Source organism: Ochotona princeps, chromosome 22 (genome assembly GCF_030435755.1).
Source record: "Ochotona princeps isolate mOchPri1 chromosome 22, mOchPri1.hap1, whole genome shotgun sequence".
NCBI lineage: Eukaryota > Metazoa > Chordata > Mammalia > Lagomorpha > Ochotonidae > Ochotona > Ochotona princeps.
The window spans coordinates 17,028,963-17,045,442 of NC_080853.1; the positions used below are offsets into that span (position 1 = coordinate 17,028,963).

A 16,480-nucleotide genomic window follows, 5' to 3' on the forward strand; every position below is an offset into this window, starting at 1 on the left:
CTTCCCATCAAGCTCTCTACTTGTGGCCTGGAAAAGCAGTGGAGGATGGACTAAAGTTTCGGAACCCTATACCTGCATGGGAGACCCAGAATAAGCTCCTGACTCTGGATCGGCTTAGCTCCAACCATTGTGCCCATTTGGGGCTTGAACCAAAGAATGGAAGATCTCTCTGTCTCTCCTTCTCTCTATAAATCTGCCTTCCCAACTAAAATGTATACATTTTTTTTTTTTTCTTAGAGAAAAGGTCCCACAACAACAATGCGCTGCATCTAAACAACCTCCTTGAGTAAGGAGAGGGTGAAGCGGCCCTGATGGCAGTTAGGTGTTTGAATGTGTTCTCAGGAGATCCAAGAGCCTTGCCAGGAAGGGTCCCCTGCTCAGGCATGGCCCTTTCTGCTGCAGCATCTGCGCACTGTACAACCATTAGCCTGTTCCACACAATCATTCCCTATTTTATTCTAAAAACATCCAAGGGTCAGTGGAGGGGAGGCACTTCCTGGTTCCCACAGCGAACCAACTACAGAACTGTACCGAGTTCACACCTCTACCTGCTGCCTTCAACAGAAGCAGAGCTGGGAGAGCTTCCAGAAAGCAGGTTCCTGGGGGTGCTGCCCCAGATGGGAGTAGGGTGGGGAGTGTTCTCTGCAGCTTAGGCAAGGGATCAGGAGATGGAGTTAATTTCCTCAGGGGAAAATGGGCTGGGTTTCTGTTAGCAAAAAAGACAGTGCCTCTCTGTTCTGCAGTCAACCTACTTTTGCTGACTGTGTGTGGGTTTTATGCTCCATTCTGGGGGGGTACACTGTTTTGGGGGTACACAGAAATCAAACCCAGTCATGTATCAACAGCTAGGCCAAATGCCTGCACCCAGACCTAACCGACCTTGGGTTAGACATCAGCCATATTGCACCGCAGCTCCTTTTCTACTAGAGCTCCAAGAGGCGAGGGGCCATAATTGTGTGGTGCCCTGTGTACCCCTCTGGGGCTAGCACAGTATCCTGAAACCCACACGGGCATGTGCATGATCTCAGCTTTCTCATATCCTTGAGGGATGAGAAGGTCCAGGGTGGCAGGGAGCCCCTGAGCTCAGTCAGATGGGGCTCTCTTCCATGGCCCTTGCTGCCCATGGAGTGACTCACCAGTAACGTCTGCTGCTCTGATTCCCGCTCCAAGACTGAGGCCTGTAGGTACATGGCCACCTCTTGCAAACTGCTGACACTGGCCTTGCTCTGGGCAAGGGACAGTGCCAAGTCCTGGGCTTTCTCCCTCCACTCAATCTCCCTGGCCTCAGTCTGCCTCAAGGCCACCTGCAGTCGCTCCAGGTCACGCTGCAGCTTGGCACTTGACAAATCCGTTCTTGGGGACAGCTCCTCCATGGAGGAAGCTTTGTGGTTGTGGGGCAAATCCTCTAGATCCTTCCGTTGCTGGGCCTCCCTCAGCTCCAGGAGTTCTTCTTCCTTCTGGGCCAGAGCCAACTGTAACTCCCTTAGGTTCTCATGAAGACCCGCCAACTCTTCACCTTCCTGCCCCGAACTCTGCTTATCTTGGTCCCTCTTGGCCAGAAATGTCTCCAGCAGCTGGCCCTGTTCCTTCTGCTGTCTCAGTTCTTTGTCCTTCCGGGCAAGTGCCTGCTGTAGCTGCTGCACGCGCTCTTGGTGTCGGAGACCCTGGTCCTGGATCTCCTCTTCTCGTGTCCTCAGGGCCTCCTCCAGCTGCCGGGCATGTGTCTGGCAGGTGGTCAGGGTGGCCTGCAAAGCGGCGGTGCTAGCCTCTAGACTGTGACTCAGTTGTGTCTGCTCCAGGAGGTGCTGCTCTTTCTCCTGCAGAACAGCCTGGGCCTTGCTGAGGGCCTCCTGCAGTGCCGTGGCCTGGCCCCAGGCAGCCTCCTCCTGACGCTGGGAGAATTGGTTTTCTGCCCGTAGAGCTTCGAGCTCCTGGTCCCGTTCCTTAAGCATTGCCTCTGCCTTTTGCCACCTGTCCTGTAGGTCCTTGGCCTCTGCGTCATGTTCCTGGGTGTGCTCTGCACACTGCTGCTGGAGGGCCAGCAGGGCCTTCTCCTGCTCACGAGACTCTGCCCTCAGGTCTCCCAGCACCTCCTCCAGGGCCTGGACCTGGCGTCCCTCTGCTGCCAGCTCCTCCTGCAGCCTTCGCACCTGCTCCTTGTGGTCCTCCAGTTCTCCCTGGCACTCCTTCAGGGCCTCCTGGGCCTGCTCCAGAGCCCCCTCAAGGGCACTGGCCCTTTCCTTCACACTCTCCTCCAGGCATTGAGCCTGCCGTTGCTGGCGCTGCAGGGCCTCGAGTTCCTGGTTCCTCTGGGCTAGGGCTCTCTGGGCCTCTTCAAGCTGACCCTGGAACAACTGCTGCTTCAGCTCCCCTTGCTCCCTGGATTCCTGTAGGTGCCGCTGCAGGACCACTATCTCCTGCTCCCGCTGGGTCAGCAGCAGGCCGCTCTCGGCCACTTTCCTGTGCAGGCCCTGCAGCTGCTGCTCCAGCTGGCCCCTGTGCTCCTGCAGCCCGTGGATCTGCTCCTGCTGGCTCTCAACTTCCTTCTCCTTCTCCCGCAGGATGAGCTTCATGTGCTCCAGGCTCCCCCTCTGTGCTTTCCCTGGGCCCTTCCCCTCCTCAGCCTGCTCCTGTGTCGGCTGTCTATGTGAGGCCAACTCCCGGCCTCGCTCCCTCAAGGACTGCTTGATTTGCTCCAGATCCTCCTCCAGGATCTTGGTCTGTAGCGTCCTCTGATCTTCCAGCACCTGAATCCTCTCCTTCTGCAGCGCCAGCTCCTGGTCCCGCCTTGCGAGGTCCTGAGCCAGCTCCTGCTGCTGCCTCTCCAGCTCGTGGATCTGCCCGTGCAGGGACCTCACCTCCTGGTCCCTCTCCTGCAGCTCTCTTGCCAGGAGGGTGTTGTGGCTCTCCAGCTCCTGGATCTGGCTGCTTTGCATCTGCAACTCCTGGCTTTTTTCTTCCAGGTCCAAGGTGAGGTGGGTCAGAGCCACCCGTTGCATCTCCCGCTGGCCCTCCAGCTCCCCAATCACCTTCTGCTGGCACTCCACTTTGTGCTGGCTTTCCTCGAGTTCCAGGGCCAGGCATTCGAGAGTCACCAGCTGCTTTTCCAGGTCCTGGATCTGTCCCCTCTGAGACTCGATCACCTGGGCCTTCTTCTCCAGTTCCAGGAGCTGGTGCTCCAAGAGGTCCTTCTGGGTCTCCTGGTCCTTCTCGAGTTCCCTGATCTGCTCCCTCTGCACAGTTAGCTTCTGCTCTTGCTCCTGCACGGCCATAGGCAGGTGCTCTAATACGGAGCGGCACTTCTCCAGCTCCTGAATCTGCTCCTGTTGCAGGTCCACCTCCTGGTTCCTCTTCTTCAGGTCCAGGGACAGCAGCTCTAAGGCAGCCTTCTGCATTTCCCGTTGCTTCTCTAGTTGCAGGATCTCTCCCTGCAAAGTCTCTATCTCTCTTTCTTTTTCAGACAGAGTCTGGGTCAGCAGGGCCAAGTTCTCCTGCAAAGCCTTCCCTTGGGCCGCCTTCAGTTCGCCCTGCTCTTGCAGGGCCTGGGCTCTCTCCCGCTCACTCTCCACCTCCTCATGTTTTAGTTTCAGTGCCGAGCGGGCCATCCTCAGGTCTTCTTCCAGGACGCTGGCCGCGCTTGCCCGAGCCCTGGCTTCTGCGACCGAGGACTGCAGATGTTCCACCTGGGTCGCCAGGTTCTCCTTGGCTGTCTGCAGTAACTCTCGCTCACTCTGGAAAACAAGCAGCAAAGCCATCTTAATCTCCACTTCCCTAGCACTGTCACTCCAGGGCTGGTTCTTACTTTTCTCATTCTGTGGGGCACCAGCAAGGGCAGGGACTGGGGGGATGGGGTGGGGAGTGATGTATTCCACTTAAGCCAACACTATAAAAGAGCCTCCCTACCACCTCCCAAGGGTTCTATGCCCAGAAAGGACAGTGTGGCACAAATAAGAGGCAGCCCCAGATTCTGGGCCTTTAAGGCAAGGGACCAAAATCTTACTCTTCATTCAGGAGAGTAACTGGAGAAGGAATCACTGTGACATTAACAGTGGTGTTCTGGGACATGGGGAAAGGCTGGAAGAATCAAGTGACTTGCTACAGGAAGTCGGGCCCATGATCATAAGCCAAAGTGGGGCCTGGGCCCTGAGTGACTACTCTTGAGGTGACCCTCACCCTAAAATCAGCACCACCTTACCTGGGCTTCCATTTCCTGTAGATCTGCTTGCCGTAGGCGGCCCTGCAGGGAAGCCACAGTCTCCTCCAGTTCCTTCAGCTCAGATTTCAAGGCACTCTGTTTTCTTTCCCACTTGGATTTTTCTTTAGGAAGAAAGGTAGTGACATCAGACTCGTGGTTGGGGGTGGGGAAAAGGGGGATGCAGAGGCAGATGGAGGATGGTGAAGAGAAGCAAAAGGGACAGAGCCCAGAGGAGAGAATTATACCCAGGCTCCTAGAGACATTCCCTGCCTGCCAGCTGCTCCTTTCTGTCTGGGGTCCCTGCTGCTGCCAGCCCCAGCCCTGCTGCCGGATCCTGACGCTTACTCATCCTGATCAGAGTTCACCCCTGGACTCCACGTGGGATTGAACTAGCTGACACTGGAAGTCCATGCCAGCCCCCAATTCTATGATTTCACAAAGGTTCTTAGGGACCTGGTGGCTCTGCAGGGTACCTGACCCCGACTCCATTTCTGTCACATTCACTGAAACTCAGCTCTGGAGAGCCTTGACAAAGACACCCAAAGGGCAGGAGCCACTCCCCGGGCTGTTTCCTTCCCTTCTGCAACAAAACCTTCAGCCTCAAGATTTTCGCCTCTCCTTTCCGTTCTGAGAGGTTAGGACCCCTCCCAGCCCTTGGCTGGAGTGTGGAATGTTCTCCCTGGATCCCCTCTGCTCACATTCTCCCAGTCTTCTGCCTTTCACGGACATGTAAGAGAAGATAAAAATAAGTAAGCAGTGTGGATAAATGGCAGAGACGCAGGATTGTATCATGTTCTCCTAGTCCCAGTCCTGGGTCTCCCTCAGAAACAAAAAACAGACACTCATCTCAGGCCTTGCTCTCAGTTCACCAGATCTCTTCCTCCCAATCTTTCTGAGCAAAGGACGCAGGAAGCACAGAAACAGATCCAGAGGCTCCCACCCCAACAGATGGTACCTCCTCATTGCAGGTAAGCTGGAGAGTGGCTGTCAGGTCTGTCACTGCCCATTCCAGGCTGCCCTCCCTCCATGCCTCCCTGCCCGCTTGCAGGGTCTTACCTTCCTGGTTCTGGGAGAGCTGATGCTGTAGGCCCTGCAGTTGTGCCTGGAGCTGGCTCTTTGCAGCCTCAGCCTCGGTGAGACACTGTTCCAGATTCCGGACCTGATCCTTCAGATCATCCTGGGAGAGGACAGACAGGCACAGCCTCATGCTCCTCATCTTCCACAAACCTCCCAGCCTGGCTCAAGCACTCACCTCAACCTATTTATTTGAAAATAAGGTGCTCAGGCCCGGCGTGGTAGCCTAGTGGCTCGCATGTGCTCGCCTTGCATGCAAGCCTCGCCTTGCATGTGCTGAGATCCCATATGAGTGCTGGTTCTAGTCCTGGCAGCCCTGATTTCCCTTCCAGCTCCCTGCTTGTGGCCTGGGAAAGCAGTCGAGGACAGCCCAAAGCCTTGGGACCCTGCGCCTGCGCGGGAGACCCAGAGAAAGCTCCCGCCTCCTGGCTTCAGATTGGTCAGCTCCAGCCATTGCAGTCATTTGGAGACTGAACCAGCGGATGGAAGATCTGACTCTCCTTCTCTGTAAATCTGCCTTTCCAATGAAAATAAATAAATCTTTAAAGAAAAATCTCAATGGTCACAAATTTGTTGGGTTGTTCTTGGAGGTTGCTGATAGCTGAGAGAAAAATGGTTTGAGAAAATACCACACATTTATGGGGGTTTGTAGTGGGGAGTACTCCTTCATGATCGTCACTCACCCAGTTCTTGCCACAACCCTAAGGGGCAGGGACACAAGCAGGGGCAAGGAAACCCAAATACCCAAATACTCTATTTGACATTGCTTGGGTGGTTCTGACGGGAGTGGCAGTCACCCCAACTTAACCTCAGGAATAAAACAGGCCAAACAATTGCCTGCATCTTTGTCTCACGCTTTTCAGGGGTGGGAGGAGAGCTCAAGGAAGAAGGGTGTGGAGCCTACCCGAGCCTGCTGAGTCTTCCACAGGTCCTGGTGCAGCTTGTGGAGGGCAGAGGCTACCGCCTCGGCTGAGAGGGCGGTCAGGAGAGGCCCTCTCCTAAAGAGGCTCCAAGTGCCATTCTGGTCTGAAGAAATGAGAAAACCTACTTGATTGCCGTGCTATGAACACAAAGAGCCATCCTTCACTCCCCACAGTCTCCTCCCTTCTCAGCTGTTCATCCGTCATGTGTTTTCTGCGTATCGATGGATGTGTCGGGCACTAGAGCGGGCACCGTGTAATGGGTGGCAATTGTTCATCATGCAGCTAGTAAGTGCCAGGGACTGTGTGAGCTATTTACACACATCAGGATTTCATTAACTCCTTAGGAAAATTGTGAGCTAGGTGCTTTTAATAGCTTCCTTAAATCGATAAATAAAACTCTCATTTTATACTTGAGGAAAATCAAACTCAGAGAGAAGCTAAGCAAAGGGCCAAAACACGAGGTTCAAACTCAGATTATAATGAATTCTAGGCTCTGTGGCCTTACCCCTCATGCAATATTATCTAACGAACTGCAGTCTCCCTTACCCTCTCCCTTGTGAGCTAGGCCTGACCTCGGCCCAAAGGACTCAGATCTTGAGTGGCTGCCTCACCTGATTCGGGGGCCCAGAGGGAGGGAGCAGAGTCTCCCCCGGCCCCTATCTCAGGCCTGCTCTCACAGACAGACCCCAGCGCCTGCTGCAGGACCGAGTAGAGGCTGGCCAGCTGGGCCTGCGCACGGCTCCCAGGCTGCTGCTCGGCGGCCAGGGCCTCTAGCCGACTCTCCGTGCTGCGCAGCTGCAGCTGCAGCTGGGCTGCCTTGGTTTCCTGGGCCCAAAGGGAAGCTCGCAGTTGCTTCTCTGTGACCCGAGAGGCCTCCAGCTCCTCCAGCAGCTGTGCTTCCTGGGCCAGAAAGTCGGCCTCCTTCTCCTTCACCTCCTGCCTCAGTAGTTCCACCTGCCGGGGAGGAAGCACACTTAGCCTGAGCATAGAGTGGGTACCCTGTCCTGCTGCTCCCAGGCCTGACCACACTCAATCCCTGTGCCAACTCTGAGCTGGATGGGGAGGATTTTTGCAGGCTCAACTCCCTGGCAGGTAAGAGGGCTCTGAGAAGAGTGCTCCTCTAGATTTGATATCTGGATGTCACAAGCCCAGGTCAACAAATGGGATTCGGCTGTGATGTCCTGCCATGGTTAGAATTCTGCCCCAAACCCTGGGCCTACTACAAGCGATCACAATGACGGTGAATACTACCATTTCCTGAATGCTTCATGTGCTACTAACACTAATCTTGCCTGTACATGAAGGAACTGATACCCTCACAACCAGGAAGCTGTGGTACTGACAGTCAAACTTAGGACTAAGAGCCCAACCTGGGTCCTTGTGAAATCCCTTCCTCTAGACCAGCACTGCCAAAAAGACCTGACAGGAGCTCAGATTTTCACCTTCCCTTCAACTGCCATCTCCCTCCAAGCAAGGCCCTGGGAGGGAGGCTGGAATTGTTTGCCTGTCACCATGCTGACCCTAGCAGGATCTACACTCAACCTGGGTTCTCATCACTGTGATCTACTGTCTGCTGCTTACTCCCCCAGCTGTCCCTTCCAAGTCTCCTCTCCTCTGTACCCGATGTTGGGATTTGGTTGTCAGCAGACTGGGTCGTCTGGCTGTGGCCTACCTGCTCTAGAGTGTTACTCGGTGGCTCAAGTCCCCTTACGGCCAGCAGCCCAAACACACTAGGAAGTGGCTGTGCTGGAACGAGGCTTTTGTGGGTTCTGCCTCTTTGGGTATTAATTCTGGGCTCTCAGGTTCTACACAAGGGACGTTCTCAAGTCCCCATCCTGCCTCGCCTGGCTTTCACCTTCCTGGCATAGATGTTGGGGTGCCAGCCTATCTTCAATAGGGAAAAAAGGAGAGACTGACTGAGCAATCCCCCACTGCCTCACACACACACGGCTCAGGGGCAGGGCAGAAGTACCTGGGCACTGAGCTCCCTCTGTCCTTCCTGAGCCTCCTGTACGTCCTCACGCAGGGAGCTCAGCTCTTCTTGCCGAGCAGAGTCAGCCTCTTCCAAGACGAGGAGTCTCTGTTCCTTTTCCACCAGCGACAGAGTCAGGCTGGAAAGAGAGGGGGGTCAAAGGGCCAGGCCATTCTCTGAGAGCATGAAAATCTACCTGCTCATCTAACTGTTCTAAACACAGTTTTAAGAATTAAAATAGAAAAAGCAATGACAATGACTACCTAAGGTTCTGTCTCACTCCTTTGCCTAGATGGCTCCATTTCATCTTTCAATGTTCGGCTTAAATGCAACCTCCTATGAAAGCATTCGCTAACAATTAATAAAGTAGGTCTCCTTTCTCTCATTTCTGTTTCACAACCTTACTTTTTTCCTTCTCACATGTGTCAAAATCTGTAATAATTTGTTCAGAGAAATATTTGATTAAAGTCTTCCCTGCAACACTACAAATCCTAATGAGACCACATTGTCTTGTTCACCACTGTATTACCAACTCTGGCATAGTGCCTGGTGCATAATGGGTATTTTCAATAGACATGTTAAATGAATCTGGGAGAAGCTTTGAGAATAGGGACCACATCTTTATCACATGGTTATATCTATGTATCAGAGTAGCAGACCTGAAAGACTGGATGACCTAAACAAAGACCTGTCAGTGTCACAGTGACCACTGCGGCCGCAAAGGCAAAACCTACCTCCACGCAGTCTAACCCACCTGGCCTTCTCTCTCTCTAGCTCCTCCTGAATCTGGTTATACTCCTGGGCCTCCCTCAGCTTCTCCTGAATTGCCTGTTTCAACATCCTCTGGGAGTCATCTTGGGTAAGCAGCTGAGACTTCAAGTCTTCCACCTGGAAAATTAAGGGGGTAAAAGGTGAGATGGCAGGCAAGGCGGCAAGTAGGAAGATGTGTTCAGGCTAAGACCTTTGGATCTTCCACAAGCACCACAGTCAGCAGCCCAGTTTCAGGGCTCCACCAATCTACACACTGTTCTTAAGCAACATCTGTTTCTCCTGGTTATCTGTCCCCCTGGCCTCACATGCACTATGTAAAAGCAGGCATGAATAAAAAACAAAAAACAAAAAAACAAAACAAAAACCAGAAAGAGCTATACCAAAAGGCAAAGCAATGGGCAAGTGAATAGTGATTGTAGCTTTTTAAAATGAAAAAAAAAAAAACAGAACATCTGAGAATGAAAAGGCAACCTGGTTCCTGAAAACATTGGACTTAGATGGAGGTTGGGAAGAACAATCAAAACTGGGATTGTTGGAGGGAAATCCAAGCACCGTGATCACTGCAGAGGAAAGAGTCTGCTAGGCTGGGGCTCTAAGGGGCATGTGCTTGGCTCCGAGCATCCTTCAACTGTCCCCTCAGCACCAGGCTGCCCTGACCCTCCCTAGCTCAGGCAGCAGGGCCAGGGCTCCCTCATCCTGTGGAAGCCAGGGGAGAGGAAGGCACCTGTTGCTGCAGGTCTGTTTTATCCTGCAGCAGGGCACTGCCCTCTTGGTGGAGAGCCGCAAGGTCTTCTCTGTGCTGCCGGGCAGCCTCCTTCAGTTCTTGCTGAGTCTCCCGCAGCTGGGTCTGCAGCAGCTCAGTGGTCTCCTGCAGAGGGAGGAGGAGTGAACAACCAGTGAACATAGGAAAGCTCCCACGGAGGCCTCTGTCTCCACAATCTAGGGGATATACATGCTGTTATTTTTGGTCAGATTAGCAGAGGCTGAGGTGGAGCCAGTCGTCATGCTATTTCACCTCACATCCTTGCCTCCCACTCCCTCTCTTCCATTAAAACATGCATGGGCTCACCCAGGTTCTTTAGTTATGGTGCATGAGGTGGCAACAGTCTGTTACCCAGGCATCACAACAGCCTGCTGACCACACCCCCACCTATACTTGATATCATGACACCCTACAAACACACAAGCTATGCTCCACTGGTGTCCCACCCAATAGCTCCTACTGTCCTAGAACAAACCCAGGTGCCCAGTGTGACTGACATTGGGCTCCCACCTACCCTGTTCCTCCCACTGAGCCCCTTGCACTGCAGCCACACTGCCTCCTTTCTACATTTCAAACTCCTCAGATGCTTTCTGTCGGTACTAGGCCTTCTGCTGGCTATGTCCTTAGCCTGCAATGTTTTTCAAATGATTTTGTTTTTGCATATATATACACACATACATATAAATACACAAAATTATATATACATATACATTTTTTCTTATATGCATATATATTTTTTATAGAAAATTATATATATATATATATATATACATATATAATTTTTTTCTTTTTCTGTGTAGACTGGGATTCCCCTCCAAACTCCCACCCCCTGACAGATTTTCCCCATTATATCACAATGGTATAGTCCTTCATAAATAATAATTCCATCAGTCTCTTATTTAAGTGTACCCCGACACTGCTGGTACAGACAATGTCTGACAGCTCAGCATCCCATTGTCTACACATTTCCAACAGTTTCATTGGGAATCCATCTTTCGTCTGAAAGCAGGGATGTATGTTACATTATACCCTCACATCTGGATATGGTAGATCCAAGTACCCCACCACTATACATTTCCGTAACTGAAAAACCATGAAACAAGGTCAATAACTGGTAGGAGTTAGAACAACAGCCAAAATCATTTTATTTTTAAAAGGTTTTATTGAGGGCCTAGCGACGTGGCCTAGCGTCTAAAGTCCTTGCCTTGCAAGCACCAGGATTCCATATGGGCACCGGTTCTAATCCTGGAGGCCCCATTTCCCATCCAACTCCCTGCTTGTGGCCTGGGAAAGCAGTTCAAGGACGGCCCAACTCCTTGGGGTCCTGCACCCACGTGGGAGACCCAGAAGAGGCTCTGGGCTCCTGATTTCAGATTGGCACAGCTCTGGCTGTTGTGGCTACTTGGAGAGTAAATCAACGGACAGAGGATCTCTCTTTCTGCCTCTCCTCCTCTCTATACATTTGCCTTTCCAATAAAAATGAAATAAATCTTAAAAAAAAATTCTAAAAAAGATTTTATTAAGATATGCACAGTTGTGAAGTTACCATCACAGTCTGCTTTATAAGCACTTTTCATCACCCCAAGAAAAACTGTACCTCAGGGGAGTCAGACAAGCTGCCACGTGGGACCTCACATCCCACATCAGAGGGCCTAAGTGAACAAATAAGTTCACTTATTTGTTTTTTGAAGGATTTATTTTTATTGGAAAGGCAGATTTATGGAGAGAAGGACAGACAGAGAAGGATCTTCCATCTGCTGGTTCACTCCCCAAGTGGCCACAATGGCTGGAGCTGAGTCAATCTGAAGCCAGGAGCCAGGAACTTCTTCTGATCTCCCACGCAGGTGCAGGGTCCCAAGGCTTTGGGCCGTCCTCAACTGCTTTCCCAGGCCACAAGCAGGGAGCTGGATGGGAAGTGGAGCAGCCGGAACATTAACTACTGCCCATATAGAATCCCAGCGCATGCAAGGCAAGGACTTAAGCCACTAGGCTACAAGGCTAGGCCCTCTAGCTTCCTTCTAATACACACAGCAGGTGTTGGACCAAGTCCTTAGTCCTTGCCACCCAAGTGGGAGACTTGAATTGGGTTCCCAGCTTCTGGTTTCAACCTGGCCCAGTTCTGGCTTTTGTGGACATTTGGGGAGTGAACCAGTAGATGGAAGGTCTTACTCACTTTCTGCTTTTCCAATTAAAAACAAAACAAATAAAAAAACAGAACTCCCTCCCTCTGTAGCCAACAGTAGTTATTCTACATCAATCACCTTGTCCTCCTGCCCAGTTCCATGAATCTGTGCTGTCTTTACAGATATGCCTTTTCTGCACAATTCATATCGAGGGAGTCATGACATGAGCCCTCCTGTGAATTATTCCTTTTACTTAACAGGATCTTTTCAGGGCTCAGCTATCTTACTGCTTGTTTTCAACCTTCACACCTCTGTTTACACGTCACTTTCTAGGTAGTCCCCATGCCCAAGGTAGCCTTCTCTGACTTACTCTCAATCATATCCTATTTATTTCCTTTACAGCACACACCACAATCTAGAATTTTCTCATGTAGGCTGGGTCTGCTTATTTTTCATCTGTCTCTGCCACTTGAGAGCGGGGGTTGTATCTGTCATGATGAGTGTCAGGGCACACCTGACATGTGTGCTGTCACATGTCAGCATGTTGCACAGGGCATGGTGCATAAGAAGTGTCAAGGAAGGATGCCCATGCCACATGAGGGAATGCCTGCCCCTGCCCATACCTGTTCCCTTAACTTCTGAGCTTTCATGTCCTGTCGCAGCCGTTCCAGTTGCTGGCTGGCATCTGCCAGCTCCTTCTGGGTCCGCAGCAGAGTCTCCAGGAGGGACACTCTCTCCTTCTCCGTTTCCAGTTGCATCTGTGGAGGTGCAGGATGGGTAAGGGCTTGCTGGCTCAGAGTTATCATGCTCTCTGACGAGGCCACAGGTGTGTCCTAGCCGTGCGGGGACTCGTCCAGCAGATGGGGCAGGCCCAGGGCAGAGGAAGGTGAGTCCATTGCATCAGAACCAGGAAGTTCAAATCTAGCTGCTGGTTTGCTCGCTGGCAGGATGTGGTGCAGTCTGCCCTCCCTCAGGAAGTAGGACGTGCCGTGAGCCCTGCACTGATGGTGTGGGCTACTCTGCTCACCGCAAGCAAAGGGAGCAGCCACTCTCTCTGCCGGAAGCCTATCTGTAGCACCCCGAAAAGGAAGGAACCAAAACACCAGTCCTCCTAGCTGCCCACCTGGCTCAGGGCACTCTCGGCCTGGGTTCGCTCCTCCTCCCTCTGTGCCCGGATGGCGTCAGCTTCTGCCTGCAGCTCCTGCATTCTTGTGTCCAGCTCCTGCTTTTCCCTCTCAAGGCTCTCCAGGGCCTTGGCCAGCTCCTGCTGGTGCCGGGAGCGCTCCTTCTCCTGGCCGTGAGAAGGCAACCCCATTACAACCGCATGCATGAGGAGAGGAAGTAGGAAAGGGGGGGGGACTGACGCCTCATGAGCTGTGTGGCCTTGGTACCTCTCTGAGCCTGGAACCCCTGCCTGCTCTAGCTCAAATTAATGAGTCAAATGGGATTTATAAAACAATCAAATTATTGGTTTATGTGAAAGTATCTTCTAAAATACAACTGTTCCTCATATAAACCACAAATATCCATTTTCTGCAAAGAGACCACAGCATACCTGACCACTCTAACAATGAGCTGAGGAGGTGACTGGGATTCAGCCCACTCTCCCATGCTCAGAGTTGCTGACATGAGACTTGGCCCAGCATGAAGTGGTCCCTACTTTGTATATGAGATTAGGAGAGGTATCTCCCAGAGGTCTAGCATTGGCCAAAGCCCTCCAATCTCCTAGCACACTCTTTTTGGTTCCCAGAACATGGTGGCGGGCACTGAAGTCAGACTGCCCAGGTGGCAGTCAGTTGATTTCTAACTGTCACGGTCATCAGTCTCCTCATTAATTAAAAAAAAAGGGGGAGGATGAAATACTCTGAGCATTGAGCTAAATCACTTCATTTCTTTTAAGGACTTATTTATTTTGAAAGGTACCCTATAGTGAGATAAATTTTTTAAAACGATTTACCCATTTTTGTATGAAATCAAATTTTTACAGACAGACCAGGAGAAGGATCTTCCAACCACTGGTTCAGTCCTCAAATGGCTGCAACAGCCAGAACTGGGATGATCTGAAACCAGGAGTCTACAGCCTCCCCAAGGTCTCCCACACAGGTGTAGGGGGTCCAAGAATCTGGGCCACCCTCTGCTCTTTTCAGCCAACATAATCATAACTAAAGGAAATTACACTTCAAGCAGAAGGAAAATAAATCCAAATAAAACCTAATATGCAAGAAGGATCTGTGAATAAGCAAATCTGTCACAGTGTCTAAACAAATATTGACTGTATAAAACAATTTAAAATGATTCACTTGTGGTGCTAAATTAATGAGAATTGAATATATTAAAATGACACTGTGTCAGGGAATGTGAATATATTAAAATGAATTGAATATATTAAAATGACACTGTGTCAGGGGCACGGTTATGATGTAGCTGGTAAAGTTGCTACCTGCAACACTGGCATCCTATGTGAGTGCTAGCTTGAGTCCCAACTACTCCAATTCAGATGCAACTCCCTACTAATGGCTTGGGAAAAGTAGCAGAGGATGGCCCAGCTGTTTGGACCACATGGGAGATTTAGCTGAAGCTCTTAGCCTCTGGCTTGAGCCTGGCCCAGCATTGGCTGCTCCAACTATCTGGGAAACAACCTCTCTTCCTCTCTCTCTAGCTCTTTCAAACAAATCAATAAATAAATCTTTAAAATGAAAGACAAAAGAAAAACAGTTCTGAATTGGGCAAGAATGCATCAGAGGTATTCCTCAGTCCATTTATATCCTGGGATCAGTTTATTAATCTTCAACCTGAGAGTTCACTCTTCATTCTCTGTATATACCAAAAGAACAATAACCACAACCACACTTCACACAGAGTTCATTTTTGCCAAGAGCTTAGTAATAGTTGTATATTAACAAATTTAACATTAGAAACTAGATTTTAACCAAGGTGACCAAATTCCACTCTTCTGAGCAGCAGTTTCTGGACCACCAGTCAGCAGGCCGTGTCCTCACAGAGGAGAGACTACACCGGCCTCTCCCATCCCCCAGCCACACCCACCACCTACCCAGCTCTCCCGAAGCCGGCTCACTTCTTCCTCGTGGGCCACCTTTTGCTGTTCCAGGGCAGCCTGCCCTTCTTGCTCAACCTGGACCAGCCTTCTGGCTGCTGCATGCTGCTCCTGCTCTGCCCGGTTCCGTGCAGTGTCCAGTTCCACCTTCAGACACCTCACTTCTCCTAAGACGCCCGGGGCAGGATCAGCTCTGGGAGCACCTGCCTCTCTCCTTTTATCTAATCACCTTCTCCCTCTCCCGCAGTCTCCATGTGCATCTCAGAGGCCCTGTCCATGGCTTGAGAAGAACCTCCAGGAGCCTCCCAGGGCCTTGCCAGCTCTCACCACCCCACAGAATGAGACATGCGCTATCCCAGTCAGCATCTCACCTTGAATTACTTCCTTGGCTTGAGTGATAGCCTCAATCTGAACTTCCAGCTGCCCCTTGGTGACTTCCATCATAGAATTTTGCTGCTGGGCCTCAAACAAAGTGCTCTCTAGTTGCTCCTTGGCAGAGCTGTGAGATCAGGAATCAGGAAGAATTTTTACACACTAAGCCCCCACCCTCTCCCAGTGATTACCTGGTTAGGGGAGCCATTATAAATCCAGAACTCATTCAGACTTGGGACATAGAGCCGAGCGTGGCCACTTCTTGCCGTGACAGCTCTCTGTGTTTGGCCCTACCTGAGGCCCAGTAGTTGCTCAGCGAGGTCCTGGCGATCCCGCTCCACAGCCTGCAGCCGCACCTCTAGAGATGCTCTTTCTCGTACTAGGGCCTCCTTCTCCTGCACCGTCCTGGCAAGCACTTCTTCCTGTCGCTTTGCATCCTGCTGCAGCAGCTCCAGCTGAGCCACAGCTGCTTCCTGCTGGTGCTGTACCTGAGGGGAAGAAATGGGTGACCTTCAGGACAGAACAAAGGCAGGGGTAGGATCACAGGCTCAGGGACTCCGGGCCCACCTCTGTGAGCCCTGAGCGTTGTGCACTCAGACCAAGTGGCATGTGGCCCTTTCTCTGACAAAGCCATAGAGTCCCCAGTGCAGGAAGGATGCTGCCTGTGAAAAAGACCCTGAGCCAGAGACAGGAAGAGTCTTGGTTTTGGGAAGTCAAGACACACAGATGTTAACAGGAAGACAGTGCTTGGTGTCCTCAGAAAAGGAGACTGTGTATAATTACCAAGTGGTAAGAGGGCCGGGAGAAGAAAAAGACGACTTTACAACCAGGTCCATTACTGGCTCTGAAAGATTTCCTGGGCCCCCTGCCACTGTGCTCAGACTGCAGGTATGAAAATAAGTGAAATGAGATAGATAACGGTAGTGTGAAGAATGTGATGATCAAAATAAATAGGCAGTCTTCTGAGAGCTTATACCAGAAGCATGTAGGTTATGAAAAAGTGGGGAATCCATGAAGGAATCCTCTCATAGGAATTCTCTTATATTATGGCACAGTGAATTAACCTGCTGCCACCTGGGATACCTACAACCTATACTGGAGTACCTGCATGTAGCCCTGGCTCCTCTTTGGTTCCAGCTCCCTGCCATGTGCCAAGGAAGCAGCAGATGCCCAAGCATGTGGGTTTCTGTCACCCACATGGGAGACCAGGATGGAGGTCCTGGTTCCTGGAT

General features: G+C 51.4%; 1 protein-coding gene across 4 annotated transcripts in view; it reads right to left on the reverse strand.

Annotated features, from left to right (window-relative positions):
* CEP250 (centrosomal protein 250) overlaps positions 1-16,480 on the reverse strand; it is a 41,906-nt gene that overhangs the window by 5,536 nt on the left and 19,890 nt on the right. For all 4 annotated transcript variants that reach the window (XM_058679345.1, XM_058679344.1, XM_058679346.1 and 1 more), the window contains 13 exons: positions 15,543-15,736; positions 15,248-15,375; positions 14,874-15,043; positions 12,945-13,112; positions 12,445-12,579; positions 9,660-9,803; positions 8,919-9,052; positions 8,165-8,303; positions 6,804-7,146; positions 6,174-6,295; positions 5,252-5,372; positions 4,196-4,317; positions 1,137-3,731 (listed from right to left, as the gene is read on the reverse strand). In XM_058679345.1, coding sequence (XP_058535328.1) covers positions 1,137-3,731; positions 4,196-4,317; positions 5,252-5,372; positions 6,174-6,295; positions 6,804-7,146; positions 8,165-8,303; positions 8,919-9,052; positions 9,660-9,803; positions 12,445-12,579; positions 12,945-13,112; positions 14,874-15,043; positions 15,248-15,375; positions 15,543-15,736 — 4,515 coding nt within the window. The remainder of the gene's footprint in view (positions 1-1,136; positions 3,732-4,195; positions 4,318-5,251; positions 5,373-6,173; positions 6,296-6,803; positions 7,147-8,164; positions 8,304-8,918; positions 9,053-9,659; positions 9,804-12,444; positions 12,580-12,944; positions 13,113-14,873; positions 15,044-15,247; positions 15,376-15,542; positions 15,737-16,480) is intronic.